General features: G+C 44.3%; 1 protein-coding gene across 1 annotated transcript in view; it reads right to left on the bottom strand.

Annotated features, from left to right (window-relative positions):
* Positions 1 to 535: 535 nt before the first annotated feature.
* Gpat4 (glycerol-3-phosphate acyltransferase 4) overlaps positions 536 to 24,389 on the bottom strand; it is a 36,288-nt gene continuing 12,434 nt past the window's right edge. The window contains exons 2-13 of the mRNA XM_055593467.1: positions 21,619 to 22,527; positions 12,174 to 12,243; positions 10,069 to 10,369; positions 9,031 to 9,105; positions 8,125 to 8,214; positions 7,888 to 7,981; positions 7,278 to 7,393; positions 6,921 to 6,976; positions 6,444 to 6,529; positions 2,267 to 2,395; positions 2,099 to 2,178; positions 536 to 1,501 (exon numbers count right to left, since the gene is read on the bottom strand). Of these exons, the coding sequence (XP_055449442.1) occupies positions 1,393 to 1,501; positions 2,099 to 2,178; positions 2,267 to 2,395; positions 6,444 to 6,529; positions 6,921 to 6,976; positions 7,278 to 7,393; positions 7,888 to 7,981; positions 8,125 to 8,214; positions 9,031 to 9,105; positions 10,069 to 10,369; positions 12,174 to 12,243; positions 21,619 to 21,783 (1,371 nt within the window). The 5' untranslated portion in view covers positions 21,784 to 22,527 and the 3' untranslated portion in view covers positions 536 to 1,392. The remainder of the gene's footprint in view (positions 1,502 to 2,098; positions 2,179 to 2,266; positions 2,396 to 6,443; positions 6,530 to 6,920; positions 6,977 to 7,277; positions 7,394 to 7,887; positions 7,982 to 8,124; positions 8,215 to 9,030; positions 9,106 to 10,068; positions 10,370 to 12,173; positions 12,244 to 21,618; positions 22,528 to 24,389) is intronic.

Genomic DNA, 24,389 nt, shown 5'->3' with positions numbered 1-24,389 from the left:
AAAAGTGCCATGACCGTGCCATGACGGAACAGTGGCACGTGGGTAAGCAGGGTAATCTTCCTGTGGAGGAATTCAAAGTGGTGGGCCTCAGAGGTAACGGCAGAGTGGCTGACTTGGGATCTGTCCTCAGGGACTGTAGGGCTTGCAGGCCTGTCATTGCCCCTCCAGCGCGGGGACTACACCCACCCTACCACCTCACTCAGCACTTCTTCCCAGCACCTCGGCTCCGTCCTTGCCCCTAATATTTCCCTCCATGCTCAAATCCAGAATGCCACTGACTGCAGATCGATCCCCTTTTCTGTTCCCCAAACCCATCAACACTCCCTGCTTCCCATGACTCTCATCTGGGAGAAAACTGTGTCTAAGCTGGAAACAATACAAAGACCTGAAAACACGCAGTGTCGAAGTTTCCCTGTTCTGAGCAATACTAATTCCTTCCATAGTAGTGTAGACCCTGCCGTCCAGGGTCTTCTCCAGGTGCCACAGTGTTACAGGAAGAAATACATTTCCCGAGAGTGAAGGCAAAGTCCCTAAATTCATTTACCATCCAGTTTTATTTACTCACAAAACAAGTTTAAAAATCCCGGGCAGCAGCTGTGAGCTCTGACCTTGTCCTGCCACTTTCTACAAAGCTGTCCCTGTGAGAGCAGCACACATTTCCTTCAATACAGTAGCACTGGGATCCCCACAACAACCCTGTGAGGTAGGCATCATCACCCTTTCTCTGCAATTCCATGTGACAAACAGGGAAACTGAGACATACTAAACAGACAAGTCACGTGAGGCATTCAGGCTCAGCCTGGAGTCTGAATCAAGACTCCTGGGGCTAGCCAGCTGCCCAGGGTCCCAGTGGTTTCTTCCTATCTCCTCTGATGATCTTCGTACGTAGAAACACAGGAACTTATGACTCCACTTGCTACCGAAATGAACATCCCGAAGACAGTTTCTTTTTGTCCCACCTCAAAGCCAAGGTTGGAGGCTGTTTAGGCACTCGCCTCAGCAGTGTCTTTTCTGACTTTCCCCAGCATGGATGTCCCTACACAGTAACACCCAGCATTCTGTCAGGGCAAGAACAGGACCACCTTCTCACCAGCTAGCACAGAACAGAGAGCTGTTTTAATGGCATTCCTCTTAGAGGCTTACTATAAAGGAACAAGAGGCATTCTGTCCCAGGGAGCCCCAGCCAGCAGCACTCTGGTTAGAGCAGAGCAGGCAGCCCATGGAGCCCTGAAGACTCTCGAGTCCTGGAGTCCAGAACAGCCTGAGGGCGAGTCTGGAAGGATGCAGCAGTGGGTGGCGGGGATGATGGTAGAGGCTGTGGCAGCAACAACTCCAGCTGGTTCACACATCAGGATTTAGAGGTGGCGGCTCCAGCCAGTGCAAGACAGAGGCTCAGGACCGGCTCCGGTCCTCATGGTTGCCAACAATCATCTTGCTATACAGTTTCTGCTGCTCCTCCTTGAATGTGTCCTTTACCTTTTCTCTCTTCAATCCACCGTCCCTGAAAAGACAAAGGCTTATATAGCGGCAGAGAGGGCAGTGGTCAGCAGAGCATTCTGTGGCTGATATCCCAGGAAACTCTGGCAGGAAGCATGAGCAGGCCCCTGTTGCCTCTCGTTTAACTACTGCAGATGCTAGGGTTTAATCCAGACCCATGGAACTAGTGCTCACATTCTGCCTCGCATCTGCTCTTGTAAAGAAGTTTCAATGGGACCCAACCACAGCTGCCTCTTTCTGTATTCTCTTTGGTTGCTTTCACACTACCATGGCACAAGTACGTAGTTGTAAACACAACAGTGTGTCATCTCCTGTTCTAGGAGACAGGAAGGTAACGTAGTGAGGGAGCTCCACATTCTTCCCTCTGAAGTCTCCAAGAGGCAGGTTGTCCCTACCTCAAGGCATAAATGGTTTGGAAGTCCCAGAAGACTAGGCAAAGGCCCACAGGCCATGTTCCTGAGGATGACACCTACAGGCTACAGCTGGGGTAAGGAGTCTGGCCATTCCTTCTGTAGGTCCAGCAGGTTTCATTTCTGTGCCCGGGGGAGAGGAAGCCCTTTGTCTCAGAGCTGCAAGGTTCTCTGGAATCAGCTCTACTCACCACAGAAGGTCTACCAATCCTCCCTGCCGAGCAATGGCAGACTTCACTCTGTTAGCAAACTGCACAGCATCTTCCTCTTTCTGTAACAAAGAATGAATGAGAACACTCCGCCCGACCCCTGGTCACAGCAGCACTTAAGACTTGCACTGGAGGACTGGGGACACCTACCTCTCTGGTCATAGGGGGCAGGTACCAGACACTGCAGACAATGGCCCAACTGGTCATCATTCTCAGCAAGTACGTCACCATCCCGTACTTACTGCTGTTCCAGAAGGCGTCACCAAACTGAGGGTCATACTACAGAAGGAGAGAAGGCTGGGTATAAGGAGCGAGCCTCTGATCATTGCTCGGTGATGGGCCCACAGGAACAGGAATCCAGCCCCATGCCATGCTAATGAGGCTCTAAACACATGGTATTCTGCCCTCCAGCCCTCCTCCTGGCTGCCTCCAGACTAAATTCAGACCACGAGGGCAGTCTTTCCAAACAGTCCCTGCCTCAGACAGCCCTGCACTCACACAGGCAAACATAAAGGTTTCAGACAACCTGAAAACACTGCAGGATAACACCCTATCAAACACTAATGTCCCAGGTTCAACAGCTAAGAAATTCTCCTGCGCTTGCTTCATGTACCCTTTCCTTTCTTATAAGGCCTATCTTCTTATGCACATATTGTATATCTAAACCAAGGCACCTGTATGTAATCACCCACTTTTTCATAAGACTTTCAAAAAAAAAAAAAAAATTGAGGCTCCAGAACAAGAAACACATACAAAGCTTATAATATTCTCTTAAGTATACTGTAAATATACTTAAGTATTGTAAATACAATTTACATATCTGCAATTCTAACAAAGTAAATTTCTGTTTTGGGCAGGAAACTCTGCTAATTTAATCACCAGTATACATTAGCAAATCGGTTCACACCCCCTACTCATGAGGTCTCAACAAGGCAGGTGTATTAGGTACTTGGGTTTCACTAATGACTTTAATAAAGGGAAAAGGCGGTTTCAAATGTGTTTTCTGAGAAACGTGACTGCAGCTATTGAACTATTTGACTACAGTAATCTCAGGAGTAGGAAAGCCTGGTGAGGGAAGGTATATGAGAAGTAACAGAAAAAGCTGGGGCATGAAGAAGCTGCCTGCGCATAAAGCATGAGCAGTTTCTACCACGCGTTTGAAGAGGTGGAGAAGGAAGTGCACTGACTGCAGAATCACAAAGCAAAGGATCAGCAAGGAGAATGCATACATGAAAGAATTTCAAGAGCGACTCCACAGGACTAGGTACCACCGCTGCTCTTCCTGTAGAATGATGGCTGTAGAGCACTCTTACGGAGATTCATGTGCTGGTGAATAGGGTTTCAACTGTCCAATCTTTTAGGCCTTCCTAGTCTAAGTTTGTGATTTCAGAATAAAAACTAAATAATTAATGTTGTTCAGTTTTATAGAAACAAAGACTTAATAAAAACTAAGAAATGTAATGCCTTAATGAATGCACCTTAAATACCACTAATAGGAGCTGAAGAGATGTTAAGAACACTGGTTGTTCTTCTAGAGGACCTGGATTCAATTCCCAACACCCATATGTTAGCTCACAGCCATCTGTAACTTTGGTTCCAGGGGTTCTGATACTCTCTTCTGGCTTTCTTGTACACCAGGCACAAAAACTGTGCACAGACACACACAGGAAAAACACCCATATGCATAAGATTTAAAAATAGCAATACTAGGGGCTGGAGAGATGGCTCCAAGGTTAAGAGCACAGGCTGCTCTTCCGGAGGACCTGGGTTCAATTCTCAGCACTCACATGGCAGATCACAACTGTGTGTAACTCCAGTTCCAGGGCATCCTACACTCACACACAGACATGCATGCAGGAAGAACAACAGTGCCGATAAAATAAAAATAAATTATTAAAAAAAAAGAAAATAGCAATAGTAATTTTTTAATACCAGTAAGAAACAAGGGAGAGTAAAAGTTTTAAACTAATCTGTGACATATAATTACAAAGACAGTGCAGATAGCCAAACATACTGGAGTACACCTGCCATCCCAGCTACTTGGAGAACAGATAAAAGGATGAGCTTGAGACCAGCCTGGGTAGCACAGGGAGACCTGACTCTTTTGTTATAAGTACATGAGTAGAGTTGTTTAAAGAATAAAAGATCACAGTGGCTGGCTCTTTGATCACCTCACCCTGGCAAGGTGTCCTAACTAGGCCACAGAGAAAGAAGATTCATGCAGTCCTGATGAGACCTGATAGGTTAGAGTCAGATAGTAGGAGAGGAGGGCTCCCCTATCAGTGGACTAGGAGAGGAACTTGGGGGAGGGGGGGTACCGGGAGGAGATGAGGGAGATTATAGCCAGGATACAAAGTGAAAAAATTTGTAATAAATAATAATAAAGAGTAAGAGATCAACTCCCCTGTTTAGGACTGAGTCTCTTTCTTTCTATGTGTCAGTCAGACACTTTACAGCAAAGAAAAGCAAAAGTTCAAAATTAACGTTCTCAAAACCAGATAGTGACTTAATTCTGGTAGAAATGTGGTAAAAGCATTGTCACTGCTAAGGCTACCCACGTTCAGATACTGACAGAACTTTCACAAAAAATAGAGACTATCTGTAGAAGTTTGTAATATGTGAACAGGATGAAAATTTACATGGTTTTTATTTTTCAGGAGTCCTAACTCTGTCAAGATTTCATGTTTCACAATGGATGAGAACCACAATTCATAGCAGAGGACCTACCAGTGTGTTCGCGTGACTGGTACCCTGAGTATCACCCAGGGTCATGATAAGATGCCACTCAGAATTTGGTCCGAGCCCTAGCAATCTGTTTAACCACCCCCAGGTGACGCTGTAGGAGCTAACACAGCGAGGGGAAAGACCGCTGGTCACAAAAAAAAGCTAATAAAGTACTTGTCCCTCATCCACCCACCTCCATTATGCTAGACTGCAGGATGGCATTGGTGGTGTGATGGCTTTTCTTGGTTACCAACTTGACACCTGTAAGTTACTAAAATCTAAAGGGCTGGGATACACCTGTGAGGGATTTTGTTTTTTCTTGATTGAATCATTTGAAATGGGAAGATCTACTCCTAATCTGGACCTTCTGAAGTGGGAAGATTCACCTTTAACCTGGGCACACCTTCTGCTGGCAGCCTATGGAAAGAACATGAAGAAGGAAGCGTGTTCTCTCTGTCTGCTTGCTTTCATTCTAACTGGCAAGTCCATTCCTTCACTGGCATTAGAGCCTACGTCTTCAGGATTCTGGCATATACTGAAGTCCAGCTAAGACATCAGCCTTGTGGACAGAACAACTACTAGATTCTTGGACTGCTGCTGGGAGACTGGCATTGTGAGACTACCTGGACCAATAACTCTAATAAAGATTCATCCTATCAGTCTGTTCCCCTAGAGAACCCTGACTACTACAGGTGAGACGTAGACTCCACGCTCCACTTTCTTAACAGACCCTGCTAAACACTCTCCCCTGGCATGTCATCCACCACTGATGGCTAGGACCAGGGCCTGTCCACTGGTGAGCCTGCAGCCAACCTTCAGTTACCAGTGGGCTTGGTGTTCTGCTTAGATGGTAGAAGGTGTTGTTCTTCCTGGCAAGCTGAAAACCAACTGGGACATCTCTACCACACTCTGCCGACAACAGACATGAAAAGGCAGGGGTTAAACTTGTTCAAAACTGCTGACCCTGCTCTAAGTGTCACCCTAGGTACACAAACATTACTGAAAACAGCCTACTTGGGGAGTGATACCACAAGGTCTAGATTCTTTCAGAAATAATACAGACCTGCACTAGGATATAAGGGGATGAGGGGATGGAGGGATACAGAGAAGCTGACTAGCTGAACCATCTCATGTCTCCAGGGAGGACAAGTTCCTTCCTGAAGGGCGGAAACAAGAGTGGAAAAGCTCCCAGGATCCAGTCCTCCATCACAGGGATGAGAAGACACCGAAACCCAAGGCAGTGGAGCGCATAGCAGCACGGTAGTATGACAAGGATCCATCCATTCCCTCCTCTCTGCCCAGTGTACCAGCCCAACTTACAACCCCTCCACTGCTCCTGGCAGCAAGTCACCTGTGCAATCAAAGTGCTCTACACTTCAATGACGTCTCTGAAGAACAAATAGTGAGGCTACAACTACAGAGCTTATCAAGTTTCTGTCTGATCAAGTTTCAAGCTGCTCTTCTGATCCATCCCACATCCCTGTGGATTCCACCTCTCTGCCCCCATGGTCTGGCAGTGCTGGCGGACAGAGAGGAGTAGCCCTAACTAGTTCAATCCCCACTTCCCACTTGTGCATTCCAGCTGGCATCAGAGGTCTCCCACCTTGATAGCAACAGGGTAAACAGTGGCTCCAATTTCAAAGCTTCCCTTTTTGAACATCATCACTGACGTGTTATTGATGCAGGTTCCTGAAACACACGAAAGAGTAAACACTTCCTTCCTGGATTTTTACTCAGAGTTTTTGTAGCACTACAAACATCCCTCAAATAGCACACACCTGTCATCACCCCAAATCATGAGTGGACACTAGGGAAGCTGGACAAATCAATATTTATTCCTTTTCTGTCTTGGGCTACTGTCCCAGCCTTAGGTAGCAGCAGGGATAGACTGAAGGAGTATCTACAAGAAGCTGGGTTGCTGCCTGTGTCACAGAAAGGACCCTGCACTGGTCAAGTTCACATTATCAAGGTCAGAACACTTCTGAATCTACCAAGTGTTTAGTCTCCCCAGATACTACCCAGTGCTTATGGGCTTGCCCCCCCAGGCACACCACTTTCCCACATTTAAGTCACTTTGTACCTTCTGGGAAGATGAGGATGGGCAGCTTGCTTTTATCTTGTACGTGCTCAGTTAATCTTTAAGATAAAGAAACAAAAAAAAAGAGCCATAACCTTATAGGTTGCAAATAGCAATATAAGCTTTTTTGTCTTGCAGTCAGTGTATCTTGGTGATGGACCATTTGCTTTTATTTATAATGCCCCACCCAGCACCACCCAAAACAAATAAGAAACTCCCCCAGGGAATGATGGTTCCTAATTTGTTTATTAGGAAGAATATAATGAAAACAGAACTTGCTAAATCATTTGAGTTTATTTACATACTTTTTACATGTCCTATATCGGGGGAAAACCAGAACTGAACATTTTGCTCACTTACCTCTTAGCCACCAGGTGGCGATCTTTCACCTCAGAACGTTCAAACCAGACATGGGGACAGGCTTTGACCATGGCTCTTTGAATCACACCCATGAGGCCCCCGTGTACCTGTCCCACCTAATCTCAGACAGAGAGAAAAAAATCTCACACAAATCTCCTCACTCTGGGAGGACCCTGATACCACAAAACACATACCCAAGCCTCTCAACCTGTTAATGTTTCATAATTTTAACTTTCTCACTATTAAGAAGCCACCCTTCAGACTCCTGATTCTGAATTCTCCCTTTGACCAGTAGTGCCAGAGGCTACTCCAGTGAAACAGAAAGCCAATAACTGTAAAGTGGACCTCTCAGGTAGTCTCAGTGCCTCTCACCTCAGTTTCTCAGTCTCCCCCTTTCCTGGAATCCCTTCAATCTAAGGACACAAGACAATTTCCAACCACAGCACCAATCACCCTACTCAGGAGAGCTTCTAGGGTGGCCAGTACTAGGGTAACTCTCTGCATGCAAAAGCATGTTTGCATATCTGAACCCCTAATCAAGGAAGCTTCCTGTGGAAGGTACAGAGATTACCTAGTCCTGATCAGATAACCAAAACAAGAGACTGCATACCATGGCATAGTAGCCATCACTGGCTAAGATGATCACATCAATGGGAGAGGTATGATTAGCCACACAGATGCCACCATTTCTTGGTCTGTTTTTCCTGAGTATAAAATATATACAAAGCAACAAAAACAGCATGAACAATTCATTTGAAATACACCTCTCACCTCACAAGCATCACCAGCTCAAGCCAAATGTTTCTATGAATGGACTCTCCCTCCATGCTAATATACATTCTCTCACCTGTTGTGGTAGGTGATGATGGCTGTGAGGGCTCGTACACAGATACGGTAGCACATTAAATGAACGTGTTTACTCAAAAACTCCTTAAACCTGCAACAACATGACAGCTGAGCAGTATAAAAACAGGACAAATTGCTGACTCCAATTATTTAACAGTGCACAGAGTACTTGTAGAAATATTAGTATACATGGTAAAAGGTGAAGATGTATCATTTAGCAACTTTCTATCTACACACAAGCAGAGAAACTTGATGACATTCACCTTTTAGTGGTCAAACAGTAAAAGCTTAGAATTCCCAGCACCAGCAGGCCAAGCTTTCTCAGATTCCCATCCCCCAGCCACCACCCACAGCAGGCACAACCTCACCACCAGCCTCAGCAAAACAGATGTCTATTGGGCCCAGAATTTCCCTAAGAGAGTAAAGTTTCATTAAGAAAGAGGGGTGGTGAGCAGAAAGAAAAATCTCCCACTCTAAGTCATTTGTCAACTTATGGAGCTAGCAGAACCATGCAATTAAACATTGTTTTTTTTGTTGTTGTTTTTGTTTTGTTTGTTTGTTTTTTAATTAAACATCTGAAGGACTGAGACCAGCTGTAATAGAGAACTTACCCAGTATACAGAGTCCTGGTCTTGATCCCCAGCAAAAACAAACGACATACTATAAAAATCTGTTACTACCTGAGCCTAGACTCCTTTATGGTAACTGCCCTTTTTACTCTAAAATGGGAAGAGAGTGAGGGCTGGGTTCCAAGAAGCCATTACAGCAGGCACCACTGTCACTCACTACGGGTTATTTTAATGACCTAAGACTCAAGGACTGTGTTGGCGACCAGAGCTGTTGCTGCCTCCAGCGTCAGCTACCATGCTCAGAGCAAGCTGCCGACATGTGCATTTATTGTACTCACCTCCCATTTGGCAGGTATCCAACCATAGTAGTGCCCACTACCAAGAGGCTAATCCCCGTGAATGCCAGAGCAATCCTGTAAGCAGACAAACAGTTATTCAGTGACTGTGTGACGACAAAGGAAAGAATCATCAAACACACAGAAGACCTGACGAGAGTTTCCCCTGGAAATGTGAGAAAGCACCTGTACTGAGAGATGACTGCAATTCCAAATAGACCGTGAACTGTGGGTGGGCTAATACTGTCTCTTCAGTTGCCACACCCAACACCTGTATGGTCTTGCTTTGGCTGGACACCCTAGCAAAAGCAAAACCTCTTTGTGAAGCAGGAGGTAGAATTGGACGATGCCAGCATCTGGCAAGACAAATTGAGAAGGACCCAGAGGAGCAGAGATCAATGCTGTTTCTGTGCCAGAGGCAGGTTTCAGGAAAGGCTAGGCCCAGGAAGGAGGGTCCAGGAAGCAGATGGTGTTCCCTGTCATGTGTTCGGTATCACCAACAAGCAAACGGTCTTTAAGAAAGCCTACTACTAGCCTCGTGTGTTACCTGGTTCACACCTTTAATCCCAAGGCTCAGGAGGCAGAGGCAGGTGGATCTCTTGAGTTCCAGGCGAGCCTAGTCTACATAGCCAGAGCTAAACAATGACACCCTATCTCAAAAAATAAATACAAAAGGAAGGAAGGAATCTAACCACTTCTGTCTGATATGTAAAGGATGTAAGGGGCCTGAAGGGATGGTGCTCCAGTGTGCCCTTCCAAGGGTAAAATGGACAAGCCAGGGGGGAAAAAATACTATCCTCCTTTATTTATTTATTTTTAATTTTTTATTTTTTTACATCAATTACATTTTATTTGCTTTGTGTCCCAGCTGTAGCCCCCTCCCTTATTCCCTCCCAATCCCACCCTCCTTTCTTCATCCCCTCCCACGCCCCTCTCTAAGTCCACTATCCTCCTTTATAAATGGAAAACAAGGCAGAGTGAGGTAGGTAAGCCATGCATAGAGGCAGAGCAGCCTACACGGCCTCCAAGGCCCAACCTCACCTGAGTGGCAGAAGGAAGCAATACCGAATCAGCACTCCTAACCCCCAGAGGATGGTAAGCCGCAGGCTTATATATTGGAAATTGTAATTGGTTCTGCTCAGCAAGTTCCAGGACTCCAACTCTTCTGCTGAGAATCTCTTTGTCACTTCGTCATCCATAATAGTCTCCATTCCTTTCCGGCAAAAGTAGAAGATGTCAGAGAGCTCAAACTCGGGTGTCTTATCCAAAGCCTTGTTACTACCACTTCGACGAATTTCTTTGATTTCTTCTTCCAGAGAAGTGGGATCTTTTGCAATGATTCCTGAAAAAAGCAAAAACAAAAATAAGACAATATCCCTAGACAAGCGGCACGCTACAAGGGAACACGTGTATGAAGACTGTTTCACAGTATGAAGGATCCATATACCATGGTTTGAATGTGGGCTGAATATGCTCTCCAGAGTTTCATGAGCAGAAAAAGGTGGCTGCAATTCAACAGTACTGAGAAGTGCTGGGTCTTTAAGTAGTGGATATACCATGCTCCAGTATGTAACCTTCCATTTAGGCTCATGTTTGCAACACTATGTAAACTAAGTGGGTCAGTTACATTCAAGGAAGGAACGCAGGAAGTACATTTAGGGAAAGGAGGGTTTCAGCAGAAAAAAGGGAGATGAGACAGGGAAATAGGGGATGAAAAGACTAAAATTCATTATATACTTGTAAGAAACTATCAAAAACCAAAACCCAACAAGTGTGATGGCAAATACCTTTAATCCCAACACTCCAGAGGCATAGGCAATCAAATCTCTGTGAGTCTGAGGCCAGCCTGGGCTGCATTTTCAAGCAAACAAATCTTGACAGATTTTAAGAGATTAGCTCATGAGATTAGGCCATGGGACTGATGTCCCTGAATAGAGAAGCACTGTCCTTGCTCTGAATGTGTGGGTTCTGCAGGGGTCATTCACGTCCACAACATCAGGATGGGGTTTTGGTGGATTTGTCTGTCTGAGATAAGGTCTCAGGAGTGGTGGCTGGCCTTGAACTATGAAGCTAATACCTTTGAATTCCTCATCCTCCTACTTCCATCTCCCAAGTGTAGGGAACACAGGCATTTGCCACTGTGCCCAGCTCTTTAATTCTAGTTGTTTAAAAACAAAAACAAAAACAAAAAAACAAGCCAGACTGGGCTGGAGAGATGGCTCAGTGGATAAGAATACTGTCTGTTCTTCCAGAGGTCGTAAGTTCAATTCTGAGCCATTTATCCTGGAATCTGATGCATCCTCTGGCATTTAGGTGTATATGCAGATAGAGCATTCATACATAAAAAAGCCTGACATCCTCCTACTCTCCTGGGCCCTTCCTTGCCCCTGGAACCAGCTCTTTCTTCTCTCTCTTCTTGCACCCTTGTGCCAGGTGGTGCCATCTGCCATGCTGCAATGTAGGCAAGGAGCCCTCATCAATGCTATTCTGCTTCTACTCAGGTTTTCTTTTCTTTGTGTCTGTGTGTGAGAGCCGAGAGACAGGGAGAGAGAAGAGGGAGATGGAGAGGGGGGAGAGAGAGGGAGAAAGAGAAAAGGAAGACAGAGAGAGAGGGAGAGAGAAGAGGGAGATGGATGGGGGGAGAGAGGGAGAAAGAGAAAAGACAGAGGGGGGAAGGGTAGAGAGGGAAGGAGAGAGAGAGAAAGATTGACTGTGTTACATGAGCATTCAAGCCACAGGCCCATGAAGCGTCTTCCTTTTATCCCTCACTACACACACTTTTACCATGGTCACAGTGAGCCTGAAGCCTGACAGCTGCTAGACTGGCAAGCCATTGAGCTCTGTAAATCTGCCTGTTGCCACCCACTAGCCCTGGGGTTTTATGAGGTATGTCACTGAACCAAGGTTGTACCTGGGTCTGGGAAATCCAATCCATGTAAATGCAGAATGAGCTTTTTATTCACTAATCCACCTGCCCAGCCCTTGCCTGAGTTTTCAATCTACCAGAAAGGTAAAAACCTTTTCTTCTGCGAAGTACCCTAAGGTATTTTGTTACAGCAAAAGTAAGTGTGGTTAAGACTCCACAAACAGCACCATTTAGGAGTATTATTTTGGAGGTTCTTTTAGAATAAGGGACCCAATCCTACCGTTGGTGTAGGGCTTGTAAAGCTGGTGGTTCTTCTCCTTGGCTCCTCTTTCCATTCTTAAGGTAGCCCACTGAGGAAAAAAAAAAAAAAAAAAAAAAAAAAAAAAAAAAAAATGGTAAAATGACAGCAAGAGTGAAAGGTTAAATTCTAGTTGCTTGACACCAGGTGGCAGCCAAGCAGCACACCTTCCAAACAGGGCTCACTGTTTTCACAGGGCTCTGACTTAACCAGGAATATATACGGCAGTGTGTGTTTCCCCTCAATAAAGAGCTAAAAAGTTAAGAAGCCATGACAAGATTTTCAGGGTGATTTTCTCATTGCCTAGATCTACCAACAGGCATTCAGGAACTGGCTAGTAAAACCTGTCTTCTTTAACTACTGCTTACCCCTGCAAGAATGCCTACCACATCACTTATTTATTTTTTGTGGGGTATGCGAGGGGTGGGGTGGGGTGGGGGAAGGAATAAGCCTGTGTGGAGGTCAGAGGGCAATTTGTGGGGAAATGATTGGTTCTCTCTCTTCCAGCATGTGAATTCTGGGGCTCAAATGAACAAAATATCTATGCATGTCCTGATGAAACTAGTGAACTCTAAGAACACAGAAGTAGATGGAACTGGTGATAAGCCAAAGGAACAAAGAGTCCGAGATGAAATCTAAAAGGCTCATCGCCAGGCTGTCCTTTTACTTCAGAGTTCTTCCTCCTCTCTGGTGACTTTAATGGACTTTCTGAGTCTGCACTCTTTCACCTGATCCCCTGACCAGTCAGAATACCCCACATACACTCAAATTAGTCAAGCAGGTTCATTCCACCTTGATTCCTAATTTATGTACTGATGTGGACAAACTGACCCTTTCCCAAGATATAAAAGAACATCTGAGCTAGAGTGCTACTTGGCAAGCTATTTTTGGGACCTCTCCCTGCTGTACCTGCTACTATACTTCTCAATAACCCCCTGCTTATTTACTCTCAATTCTGTTCTCTCCTTTTCAATAGTGAGACAATGAAATCAACAACTACAACCCAGGACACCAGTGACAACGGCTGTAGGTTACTGCATTCATTGGAAGAGCAACTCTTCATTGGGGCTCTCTCAGTTCTAGAACAGCTCAGTATTTGTTGTCCTTCCCCTTAGGCTTTCACAGAAAATGTGTCTATATTTAGAAAGGAAAAGTCCACAGACAGCAGTTAATGAAGAGATTCATAGCTGCCCAAAGCACAAAGGATAAAGACTGACTGGTGATCAGCCCTAAATGGGACATTGATCCATATCCTCAAGGTCACAGAGAACACTGCAGAAGAGACACTGGAAAAAGTAAGAAGTGCTATGAAGTGCTGTCTTCTGGACACAGCATTGCTGTTGCTTCCTTCATGAATTCACTGCAGATCTGGGCACTGAATAAGACCTACACAAGTTCAAGCCAGGTTCCATGTCAGCATGGATAAAAAAAAGGCTCATGAGACAACCCCCCCCCCCCCCCCCAACTGAGGAGCCATTGCAATCACTGTCTGCTGAGGAAGACCGGACTGTTCTTCAGGAATGTGGAAGGCAGGCCTTGCTCAAGTGAACAGCCCCACAGCCATGGGCATGCAAACCAAACGAGTCAGATTCAGTGGGGTTTGAAAAAGAAAAAGAGGTACAAGAAGAGCATGGGAGCGGGGAGTTTGGGGTGGATACAATCAAAATGCTTTGTATCATGCATGAAACCAAAGAATAAATAAAATATTTTAAAACAAGCCTCAACATTCTTCCTGTCACCTTACCTCCCAGGAATCATCTGTCTTCAAAACAAAACCTTTTCATTACTTTCATGTGAGGTGGGAATGACAACTCCTTCCCAGACAACAGACAACACTAGAAAGTTTTTCGATTAAACTTACGTGTAGGCACAAAGTTATTGAATAATGCTGATTTCTGTATCCCCATATCTGGGTGCAGGCCTATTTGAGATCTCCTGTTGCTCAATGTTGTATAAACTCTGCTCCCCAATGGCCCTCTGCTATGTCAATAAAGCAGCTTACAGCCAATCACTGAGCAGGGGAGAGAATAGGGCTAGACTTCCTGCCGGCCAGGGGAGGAGGAATTAGAGAAGAGGAAGTAGGGGGTGCGAGGGGGGAATTCAGCCACAGGAGAGTCCAGGTAAATCGAGGAGAGAGGAGCTGGAGCAGGAAAGCTACAAAATGCAAGTATCCTGGGATGTACACTGGAAGGAAACCAAGTTAGCCTAGAGGGCTAACAATACAGTAATAACTGCTCAGTTCTTGTGAAGCAAATTATAGATAAATAAAGTCTCAATTATTTATATAACAGCAGATTAAGAGTGAAACTAAGAGAAGCCAAAACAGTTATATAAAAATTACTGTAACAGTTAAGTTTCAAGGCTGGTTGAAAAACCCCAAGTGCTAAAAATATTGCCTACTTTGCCCTAATTCTATTGTCTCTGCAATTATGTCTTCAGTCTCTGCAGTGACATCATATTTTTCTGTAACTTTCCAACAAATTTGACTATGCAGCTGGATGCTGACCAGATTACAAGACCTCATATTCTCTAACCTGATCTAATGGACTCCTTTTATTTGGGTAACTTATTTTCATCTTTTTGCTTATATCCAGGCTTTTTTTTTTTTTCCCTTCTCTCCAAATTATCTTCAATCCAACTGAAAGTCAATTCCTAGAAATTTGATGCCAAAAATATTACTGCCGTTGTATAAAGAACATCTGAAGCAAAGACTCCTGAAACAGAAAATTTCCTTAAGGGACTCATGGACAGGCCCATCTGTGGCAGGCATGGAAGTATTTTCTCCTAAAGAAAGGCTTAGCAGAGCCCTTGTGGAAGGAGGTCGGTTGAGAGATAGGGATTCTCTCTCTGGTCTTGCAGGAACAATAGAAAAACAGCTGGCAGGACACGGATAAAAGAGATTTCTAGGAAAGAGAGCCAAGGAGCCCTCATGGGGTTGGAGGAGCTCAAGAGAAAGGTAGACTAGCAAGGGTAAAGGACACAGATAAAGATTTCTACGGAGCTAGCTGTTCGGTTGTAGAATCGGGCTTGTAAATACATATCCTGTAAACAGTTCAGAAAATAATGTTGTTGGGATTCAGACCCGGGACAAGCTGCTGAGATGCCTTTTCAACTGAAGCAGACATGGCCTCCAGGCTCTCCCAGCATCCCTTACCCTACCTGTTACAGGGCATGGCTGGCATACCCTGCCTTCTACCCTCAACTCTCCAGCCCAAGGGGTGGACACCCAGAGGCTCTTCACTCTATAATACAAACATTTTGGTTTTTATCTCTTTCCCGTCCTCTCTGTGTACACACTTTTTCTCTCTTTGTGATTCCCCCCACCCCCCCGCTTTTCTGTCTCCCTCTGCATGGAGACTTCACTGAGCCCCTCCTGTGAGGTCACTGAACCACCCCTGAGCTGCACCTAATTATTTGGTTGGACTTGGCTCATTTTGTTGGTAGAAGAACGCTTATCAAAACTTTACCTGACTGAGCCAGCTCGTTTTTACCTCAGCTTATGCCTCTCATATCTTTATTAGTATAAATATTAGGTAATTTAAAAGGATAAATAATATTACACTGAAGAGCAATATGCAAAAAGTAATAAAGGTGTAATCTATAAGACATGTATGATTATGATTGTTGACATTATGTTATTTGTTTGGTTACCTACTACTATATAAAACTACCCCAAAACTTAATGGTTTAAAATCCCACCACTGAGCTGGGTGGGCACGGTGGCGCATGCCTTTAATCCCAGCAAAGGAAGGCAGATCTCTGAGTTCAAAGCCAGTCTAGTCTAAACAGTGACTTACAGGACAGCCAGGACTTGGAGTGACCCTGTCTCAAGAAACCAAGCAGAAACAACAGCCCTACCTTCTCTTACCTAATCTGGCATGTTGCACAGTGCCGGACCCACACTGTATCTACTAGGAACCATTCACTAAGGGCACAGCAGTAGAGCTCAGCAGTACAGCACTTGCATGCATGAGGCCCTATGTTCAACCTCTAGGACAGCAAGGAAGGAAGGAAGGAAGGAAGCAGGCTGGAAGAGTGTTGTAAAAATGCTCACCAGAACCAGAGTCAAGATATCAAAATAAGCATTTTTTTTTTTTTTTTAGGAGGGTCTAATGTATTCCAGACTGGCTTAAACTCACTCTGTAGCAGGATGAACTTGATTTCTGATCTTCCTGCCTCTACCTCCTGAGGAAGGGCTAGGACAGGCATGTGCTACCTCGTCCTCTGCACATTGTACTGGAGACTGAACCCACTGCTTTGTACATGCAGGACCCTTACCAACGGAGCTAAAGCCACAGCCCAAATTAAGTACTTAAATGCTTCCCCGGGTAATGAAAATGTGTAGTGAGAAGGAAGAATCAAAGAACTATGATAATCTCTTAGCTTTCTTCCAATTCGAAAAATATGCATATCATCCCGATTTAGGAAAAAACAAAGAAGCTTTTAAAAGGTAAAATAAAGATTATTCTGTTCCATGAGACAAAAGTCTTTATGTCCTGTAAAACACTGCTGAAACTTAATCTCCAATATGATATTATTTAGAAGTGAATAGACTATGAAGGGAAGCCTTCAAGAACAAGGCTATAGGGGCTGGAGAGATAGTTTAGTCATTAAGATCACCTGCTGTTCTTGAAGAGGAGCTGGATTTTGGTTGCCAGCACCTACAATCAAGTCATTTCCAACCACTTGTAACTTCAGATCCAAGCCATCTGACACCCTTTTCTGGCCTCCACCACACCTGTGCACACGTGGTACATATACATCTATCAATACAAATAACACAATAACAACTTTTTTCTTTTAAATGGGGATTATAAAAGGGATCCCAGCAAGCTCCAGGAAGTAGGGTCCTGACCAGACAATGCTGTCAGCACCTTGCTCCTGGAGAAACTTTTTCTTTTTATAGACCATCAGTCTAGGACAACAGACTGTTATCCTAGACCAAATTTAGGCATTCCTCAAAACCAGTCAATCTTCACATATAAGTACAAGTATATTTAGATGTATATATATATGAATACACAGATGTATATTTTCTAAAGTTTGATAACCTTTTAAGTACTATCAGTGATAAAAGTAGCATCAATTCTTTGAGTGCACTCAGATTAATTCAGGGTTAAGCTCATTGAGAGAGTGCATACCTAGCATGTATGAGTACACACATGCGAAAAATCAACTCAGGCCACCAAAGATAAAAGACCATACACTCCCAGAACCACCCTATACCTTAACTGGAACAGCAGGCCCACCCTTTTCTCCAGCATGTAGCCTGTTTGTAACTGTAACACGGTGCCAAAAGGCACTTTGAGGCCTCTGAAAGCAATATTCCTCTGAAGCTACAAGAAGAGCAAATTTATTTAGTGACAGAGTCTTACTATGTGGTCTTGCCTGGCCTCACACTCAAGAGATCCACCTGCCTCTGCCTTCTGAGTGCCGGAAATAAAAGCATGTGTGTTACTACAACTGGCTGTAAATACAATTTTTGAAAAAAAAAAAAAAAAAAAGTTTATCTTTTTTGCTGCACTAGTGTTAGGCCATGCTAGGTAAGAACTCTACCAGTGAGCTTTATCTTGACGATTATAAGTGTATAAACTATTTCCATTACTACTTTAAATCACTGTAGCCAGAACAGTAATTTTCAAGATATGTACTCTCTGGTAGCCTAGGATGACATGCCCTACAGTCAGCATTTAATGATTCCAATGTGTACTTTATGATCTCTAACATTTTATTCTAGTTATTTTTAATTATCAGGGAGGGTGTCATGCATGTGAGTGCAGCGCCTGTAGAGGCCAAATGATGGCATCAGGAGTTCAGGCAGTTGTAAGCTGCCTGACCTGGTGAGGGATCCAAACTCAGGTCTTCTGAGAAAGCAGCAAGCACTCAACCACCGAGCCATCTCTCCAAACCCTGAATGTGTATTTTTAAAACAAAATTATAAAAAAGATTTATTTGCTCAGTGGCAGAGCAAATCTGGCATACATAGGGATTGGACATCCAATACTCGACCCCACAAGGATTTTACTTGGCTATCAACTCACAGCATCTGGAATGAACTAAAACCCAAGCATCTGAGCACACCTGTGAGGACATTGACTGGGCTGGAGTAATCCTCAAGTACTGAGGTGGAAAGTCCCACCCTAAATCTGGGTCACACCTTCTGGTGGCAGCTTACATAAAAGGACCTAGAAGGTAGTTTTTGCTTTCTGCCTGTTTGCGCTCTCACTGGCAAGTTCATCTCTCCTGCTGCAGAGGCATTGTGTGGCATCAGAACACACTTCTTCAGGATTCCTAATACGCTGAAGACCAGCTGAGACACCCAGCCTATTGGCCTGAACTACTATCAGATTCTTGGCCTTTCCTTCCGGAGACAGCCATTATTGGACTAGACAGATGAGCTGGATAGTTGTATGTCAAATGGTCACAAACTAGAGTCACCTGAGAAAATTAAGAACATGCCTCTATAAGACAGGTCTGCAGGCAAGCCTGCAGGGCATTTTCCTAATTAGTGATTGATGTGGGACGGTTCAGTCTACTGTGGGTGCAGCCATCCCTGGGACGGTAGCCCAGGCTTTTATAAGAAAGTGACCTGACCATGCCAGAAGTGAAACCAGTAAGCAGCAGTCCTTCGTGTCCCGTTCATCACCTCCTGCCTCTAGGTTCCTGCCCTCACCACTCTGGATGACTAACTGTTATATGTAACCAGCAGCGAAATAAACCTTTTCCTAGCCACACTGCTCTTGGTCATGGCATTTTAGGAATTATTATTACTATTACTAATTACTATTCAGGAATAGTAACGCTAAGTCACTGAATCACAGCCCACAAGCCACTGTAATTAATCTGTATATATATATTTTCTGTCATTTCTGTTCCTCTAGAAACCCCTGACTAATATAGTATATGTATACTTGCTACACTGCATGAGAGGATATTAAAGGATGGCAGCTTTCAAGGAGTCAATTCTTCCATTCACCATATGGACTAGGCAATAGAATTTAGGACATCAGGCCTGGCAGCAAGCACCTTTACCCACTGAGCCATGTGGTTGGCTCTCCATTCAGGAAAGGATTTACCAGCAGTCTAGGCTTTTTTTTCTCACCTATGCCATCCAAGGTGAACTAAGCACTAAAAAAGAGCCCTAGGTTTAGAACTCTTACTTCTGTTTTTAAAATGTCAGTGTCTAAGGGGAGAAGAAATGACCATGCAAGCATCAGGACCAGAATTCAGATTTCCTCAGAATCCACATGAATGCCAGGTGGACATGGTGGGCCTCCTGTAATTTCAGCCTTAGATATCAGAGACAAGATCTCCAGAGCATACTAGAGAGAGAGGGGGAGAGAGGGAAGGGGAGAGAGAGAGAGAAAGAGACTAGGTAGGTGTCAAGAAGCTCTGGGTTTGACTGAGAGAGAGACTGTGTGGTTCAATAAAGAAGGTGAAGGAGGACTGAGGAAGATGAGGGACACCCACCTCAGGCCCCCACATGCACACGTGTTCCCACAGCTGTCTAATGTCGCAGCATTGCCTGGAGCTATTAGGTTAATTGCTTGTCCCCCAAGATCTTTACTACTCTAAGAACAAATGCTCCTACATACCAAGTGATGCTGTGGAACCCTGCCTCCAAATTATCCCTGATTGGCCAATAAAAAATGCCTACACCAGGGCAGGGCAGAAGAGAGACAGGCGGAGCTAAGGGCTGGGAGGACAGAAGGAATCCGGGAGAGGAAGCAGAGGGAGGGACAGGTGAGGAAGAAAAAGAAAGGGAGTTGGCATGGGTTAGGAAAGCATGGCCGAGAGGAGCTTGCTCTTAGGATCAGCAGTTGGAGAGAAGCAGTCCAAATGGAAAACAAGGGAAAGTATTCATGGGAATAATGGACGGGGAGTAGCCTAGATAGGAATGACTGGGACAAATGGCATGGGATGTGGGGCTGGGAGGTAACAAGATAGGTTAGGGGGTTAGTTTCTGCCCCGTTCCAGTGTATAGGTATATTAAAAATATAACAGGTGTCTGTCTTTTATTTATATAATAGCAGGATAAATAATAACCATCACAATTATTATATGTAGTAATAGTAGATACTATTAGCCCTTCTATAACAGTCAAAAACATGAACATATTTGAATCAAAAAATACTTGCAAACAGGGACTCCTAACATGCATCCACAGCAGCACTATTCACAGCAGCCCAAAGGTGGAACAGTTCACCAATGGATGAATGCATAAGCAAATCACGTACAGACACCCAATGAGCTATTATTCAACCACACACAACACACAAAAGTACTGACAACTGCTGCCATTCAGATGAGCTCTGAAAATACTAAGTCGAAGAAGCCAAGCACAGAAGTGTGCACTGTGTATGACTCCATCCACACAAAATAGCTAATTCATCCTGGCTTTGAACTTTAATTTCTCCCCAGTACTGTGACTGTTTAAGGGCTTTCTTTGAAGTGATAACGTGGCACTACAGATGGTGGTGATGTGAACATACTGAAGGCCACCAAGCTGTCTTTAGAATGGCTGGATTTATAATCTGCTTATTTTATCTCAATTTCAATTCTTTTTATCATTTTAAATTATGTATGTATGTGTGCACATCTGTGTCTCTGCATATAAGTGCATGTCCCACAGAGGCCAGAGGTGTTGGATTCCTCTGGAGCTGAAGTTACCGGTGGTTATGCATCACTGGGTGTGGGTGCTGAGATTCACACATGGGTCCTCTGGAAGAAGCAGTATATGCTGTTAACCCCTGCCCCAACTCATTCTTGTAACGGCAGTGAATGCCACAGAATTCAAAGAAACTAAAAGAAAGTGGGAAAAATATGTAAAGACTGTGGCGTGCTTGCAAAGCATGCCATCAGCCCTTGATTTGATCCCCAGAACCAGCAAACCAAACCAAACCATCTAGAAGATATAACATGAGCAAGTATATTATATATCAGGGCATGTTACTCAAATTATGCTATTTCAGCACTGGAAAAAAATTCCTGAAGATTTGGTGACTGTTTCAAACAGATTCTGCAACTACAGTAGCAACTTCGTCTAAATAGTAAAGTCTTGTGGCACAGATCAACTTCTAGGAGAGTCTACTTCTATCTGCTTCAGTTAACACAACCAGTTCTGTCCAATGGCACAGTAGGTTCTACTGTTTCCTCTGCCTTTCTGAAAATAATTCCAATGCTTTTTTTCTGTGCATTCTTTTTGCATGAATGCAAGGATCTACCTAAGAGTCCTGTGAGAGGGAAAAAGGGGCCAGCCCACCAACAGAAGCCTTATGTCCTATCACCTGTTCTGCATGTGGCAGTTTCCAATGTCTAAGGCACACCCTGTGACACAGAAGGTAAAAGGACTCCTGATAAGAACCACTCTTTCTGCTAATGCCCTTCTCTTCCGTGTGAGGAAAACTATCACAACAGCAGAACTTACCGCAAAGATCTTTAACAATGTTTTCATGTAGAGCTTTCGGATACCAAAGGAGACTCCAAAAATGGCAGGGACTATGATGAAAACGAGCAGCAGGGTGAAGAGGACAGTCAGGGAGATGCCCAGAAGGTTGACAATCAAGCTATCAAAAGGCAGCAACAGGAACATGGTGGAAGATGCAGGTCAGGCTGGTGCCCTCCTTTCCACACACAAACAAGTCCTTCAGATGGTCCCTTCTGACAGCAAAAGCCTTGGAAAGGCAGCCAGTCCACCACGGGTGACAAACTCCATCTCAAAGTTCATGTCATCCAACTGCCTGAAAACAACTGTGGCGCAGAATAGCAGTAGAAAAGGGTCACACCGAGTGTCTGGGCAGACGAGCGACAAGGGAGAGTTTTCTGTTCGGCCACGTGGCTGCTTCCAAGGCTTTACTTTTCTCCTGCCCCAAAGCATTCAGCAGGTGGATTTGTCCTAAAGATCTGTATTGCCAGAAGTACCAAGAAGAGTTCACTTTGGTGCCAGAAGAACCCTGTTAACTCCAGTAGACAAGGGCAGCTGCTGGCACTTCACACCAAAGGCTTCTGAATGTCAAGGGCTTCCGTATGTACGAAGTAAGTAACCTTTACAATTCCTTCATAAGCTAAACCAAGTTCACTGTAAAGAGTTCATAGCTGGTCCCATGCTCCCTTGGGGGGCTCCTGGTACTGGCTGCCCCAGGACCCTCCTACCAGGAGAGCCCCAGCCTTTGCCAGTAGCACACAGAGGCTGGCACAGAACGTCTCATGCTGCCTGTACCGAGCACTATTCCAGACACGCCTGGCATTGGTGTCCTCTGATAGTCTTCTCCCTTAAGGCACCCTTCTCAGTGGTGACCTGGGTTCTCGGCGAAAGGTTGTTTACATGCTGTCAGGGCTGGGGGTGGAAACAGAAACATCATCAGTCAGACAAAGGAAGGTGAGAAGTTCAATATGCTTCCATATGTGTAGCAAGGGACAACCGTGGTAGGGTGACCCAACAGCCTGCTTCTCTAGTCATCAAGGTCAAGAAAGCAGCAAACAGATACACACACAGGGAGAAGAACGGAGGTTTCCAGTGTTTTCAACTGCAATGAGAACAACAGCAGCCTGGCCAACTTTTGATACTACACATTTTGAAAGGTAAGGGCATAATATAAAATGTAAACCCTTTCTGACTTGTTCCATAGTCACCTAGAGCTAGTTCTTCGTAACAGATCCAACTGTAGGATTAGCTTTGTATTTTCTTCCCAGTATAATTACTACTCACGCAGGGCCAGACAACCAAAATGAAGGCATTGTTAAGAGCACCCTGTTCTTCCCTTTGCTTTTTACTTTGTCTTAATTAACTTGGAAGAGAGCTCTATCAGTGAAAACAGACTCCCTCACACTCTTTGCAGGTACAGTTTGCAACTGTAAGAACACAGCAGGATTAAGGAAATCTGTCCCCTAAGACTAGACACTATTAATTGCACCTTTTTATTAAAAGCTGTAGGGACAAATAATCCTACCATACATGATTCAGTACCAGCAAAATTCCTAGAAATAGAATTGTAGAGAAAAAGAAAATATACATTTAAACTTTTATAAGATATTTATCACATTTCTTTTATAAACAGTAAGTTCTTTCAGTCCACTCACTATAATGGCTGCTCATTTTAAACTGTATTTCAAATATCTTATGAAAGTAGTGCTCACTCCACATTATACAAGTTAACAATGCAGGTTCTGAACTCGAGAGAATTTTATCAAATCTTTCTAGCAAAAAATGTTTACCATGTGGTTCTGTGGGTAGAACCCAGGGCCTTCCTTGACTATGCTGGGCAAGTAGTCTTTAACAGGGTTACACACCAGCCACTGCCAGAAGTTTCTGCTTCCCCAGGACTCACATTTCAGTTCTCCCCCAACACATAGTTCAAGAAACTGAACAACAGGTACTGAGTTTACCACCAATCCTGATTCAAGTTTTATGAACTAACATGCATTATCCCAGGGCTGGCGAAGCAGCTTAGTGGGAAAGGCACCACACTTAAGGCCCTGAGTTTGGTCCCCATGACCCACATGGTATGAGGAGAGAACTAATTCTCACAACTTGTCCTCTGACTTCCACATGCTGTGTACACATATAACATACAAAATAAATGTAATAAAATGTAATCCCATCTGGTTATTTCCTTCCTGTCAACATAGTTTATTTCCATTTTCCAATTACTAAATGCAATGAGGAAGATTCAACCTTTGTTGACAGCATGGTCAAATGCTGAGCACAAACACACCTCTTCAGTGTCACTGAATCACAAATAAATGTTCCCATTTCTCATTACCACTTCTTCCACTTTCAAATTATTGACAATATTTGCCGCACACTTACAACACAAAAGGCACTGAAAGCATCGCCCACACACTGCCTGCACTTATTCTACTAACAACTCCATGCAGGAGTCATCCACTACCCTTCACAAATGAAGACAGTGAAGTTTAGGAGATCAACTGAACCTCCCAGGATCACACAACCTGTTAACACAGCAGAAGGCCAGAAAAGGGACCATCTCTAATCTCATGCTCTTTAGCAATATTTATGGCTTCCTACATTCCAAACTACCCTGAAATAATCAGAACCTCACTTATGCCGGGTGCTATAGGACTTCCTCTAGAGACAAATCTCAGGGCAGATCTGGAATCACATACTAGAATTTGCCATTCTCAGAATCCAAGGACATGTGTGTTTTGTCTTTTCATTTTTACAAACTGGCTAAACTC

This window comes from Psammomys obesus, unplaced genomic scaffold, assembly GCF_907164565.1.
Source record: "Psammomys obesus unplaced genomic scaffold, mPsaObe1.curated_primary_1811, whole genome shotgun sequence".
Classification (NCBI taxonomy): Eukaryota; Metazoa; Chordata; class Mammalia; order Rodentia; family Muridae; genus Psammomys; species Psammomys obesus.
The sequence above is the reverse complement of the archived record's forward strand: the minus strand, read 5'-3'. Positions and strand labels throughout refer to the sequence as shown.